This window comes from Octopus bimaculoides, chromosome 29, assembly GCF_001194135.2.
Source record: "Octopus bimaculoides isolate UCB-OBI-ISO-001 chromosome 29, ASM119413v2, whole genome shotgun sequence".
Lineage (NCBI taxonomy): Eukaryota > Metazoa > Mollusca > Cephalopoda > Octopoda > Octopodidae > Octopus > Octopus bimaculoides.
This window is the reverse complement of record NC_069009.1, coordinates 9,231,705-9,234,137: the sequence shown is the minus strand read 5'-3', so window position 1 is coordinate 9,234,137 and position 2,433 is coordinate 9,231,705. Positions and strand designations below refer to the sequence as shown.

The following is a 2,433-nucleotide window of genomic DNA, read 5'->3' as shown; positions in this document are numbered from 1 at the left end:
ACCATTCAGCAATTGGTGTTGGTGTATTTATATTTCCATATTTAGCAGTTCAGAAAAAGAGACTGATAGAATAACTACCAGTCGCAAAAATAAAAAAAGTAAAGTACTATGGTTGATTCATTTGACTAAAAATTCCTCAAAGTTGTGCCTCAGCATGGTCGCGGTCTAATAACTGAAGAAGGTAAAAAAATATAAGATAACAAATGACAAAAGCTGAAACAAAATATTACTTACAGCAAGAAGGAAAACCAAAGACTTGAGAAGATATTCAGGCAAAACTTTCAAGAGAACATGACAAGATATGTAGTAGTCAAGAATGTCAAATAGAATTTTTATTGGTAAACATCTGTAAAATATAAAGAGAATGTGTGCTCATCATCATCATCATCATCATCATTTCAAAGAGTTTTCAGTGTTTTAGACACAATCAAGAAGATCTTGTATAACTGAGACCTGAGTGTCTTTTTGGTCAGCTGAAAACAGCTTTGGCACAACCTTGGCAGACATGCATCTCATACTCAAATCTTCAGTGATAATCGACTGAACTGAACCATAACTTATCTGCACATTCTCTGATAACTCATGGATGGTGATTCGACGATTTCCCTCACAGCAGCAGAGACATCTGCAATGTTTTTTCTCAATTTTGCTGGTTTCAGGTCTCCCAGAACATTCCTCAATATCGACATTTTTCTGGTCATCTTGGTAACATCTGAACCACTCATACACTTGTGTGCAGCTCATACACTCCTCTCCATACTCTTTCTGCAACTTTGCATAGGCCTCTGAGTAGGTATTGTCATGACAATTTTCTCTGTCATGGTGAATGCAATGATCACATGCTACATACCTTCCTCCCAAGCACTGCTGTAAATAGTGGAAGTGAGTTAGAACATTAAAACTTAGTGTGCATGCACAGCAGAGTTCAAGGTCAATCTGTGCCAAGCGGCTTTACTCTGTATGCTTTATCTTTGTTACTATGGCAGCAGTTTGGATACTTATTGATCAGACTTTGTATATATATTTTTATATCCTTGTATGTTGGATATATAATTTAACAAAGCGAGGGGTGGGGGGAAGAAAGTATTGACATGACACACTACTGTAACTATTACACAAGACTCAATGCTCTATATCAAAGGCTCACAGTGAACTGCTTACCAGCCCAAACTGCCAATCACTCACAATTCTTTGACAATGAGTCAGTCCACCTTTAGTCACTTGAGAGGTGGTCGGAATCCTTCCACAACACACACACTTATATATGTGTGTGTGCCTTTGTGCTTGTGTTTGTTCCCTCTCCACCCACTGTATGACAACCAGTGTTGGTTTGTTTACATCCCTGTAACTTGGCTGTTCAGTAAAAGAGACTGATTGAATAAGTACCAGATTTAAAGAAAAAGTACTGGGATCAATTCATTTGACTAAAAACTCTTCAAAATGTTGCCCCAGCATGGCCACAGTTAATGACTGAAACAAGTAAAAGTTAAAAGATAGATAAAAAAGAAAAGGTTTTGCAAGTGAGAAGCATCAACAACCTCGACTGATTGTTGTGGTTTAGATATGAAATATAAGAAAGGGCACCTGTGCCATGTGCCATCCTCACTTACTCATAATGGTTTCTGTAGCAGAAGTAGAGGAGTGTTAATATAAACTCCTTAGTACCGTCCTCACTTGTCTGCACAAACTCCTGATAGATGTCTCGTAAACAAACTGTAGAAGGATAATAATAAGAATTCAGAGGTGTAGCAGGTGATGCAGTAGAAATTTGCTTGAAACTACACAACAACAACAACAACAACAACAATTTCAAATTTTTGCTACAAGGGCAACTTCAGGGCGGGGTTTAAGTTGATTACATCAACCCCAGTCTTTCAATGGTACTTAATTTATCAATCCTGAAAAGATGAAAGGCAAAGCTGACCTTGGTGGAAATTGAACTCAGAACGTAGTGGTGGGCGAAATACCACTAAGCATTTTGTCCAGCATGCTAATGATTCTGCTAGCTCACTATTACAATAATAATAATCATTTTTACTAAATGCACAAGATCTAAAACTTGGAGGAAGGGGACTAGTCGAAATCATCGGCCCCAGTGTTTCATTGGTACTTATTTTATTAACCCCAAAAGGATGAAAGGAAAAGTCAACCTCGGCAGAATTTGAACTCAGAACATAAGGATAGATGAAATGCCACTAAGTATTTTGCTCAGTATGCTAGTGTTTCTACCAGCTCGCTGCCTTAAGAAGGAAAAGTCTTCATTTAACATCCCTGGATGGGCAGTAGTAGTAGTAGTAGTAGTAGTAGTAGTAGTAGTAATAGTAGTAGTAATAATAATAATAATAATAATAATAATAATAATAATAATAATAATGATAATAATAATAATAATAATAATAATAAAAGTACTGGGACCAATTCATTTGATTAGAA

The 2,433-nt window shown here is 36.6% G+C and overlaps 1 protein-coding gene across 1 annotated transcript in view; it reads right to left on the bottom strand.

Moving 5' to 3' along the window:
- The window catches only part of LOC106878278 (uncharacterized), a 194,885-nt gene that overhangs the window by 55,111 nt on the left and 137,341 nt on the right, over window positions 1-2,433 (bottom strand). Inside the window, exons 16-17 of the mRNA XM_052977847.1 lie at window positions 1,611-1,713; window positions 235-346 (exon numbers count right to left, since the gene is read on the bottom strand). Of these exons, the coding sequence (XP_052833807.1) occupies window positions 235-346; window positions 1,611-1,713 (215 nt within the window). The remainder of the gene's footprint in view (window positions 1-234; window positions 347-1,610; window positions 1,714-2,433) is intronic.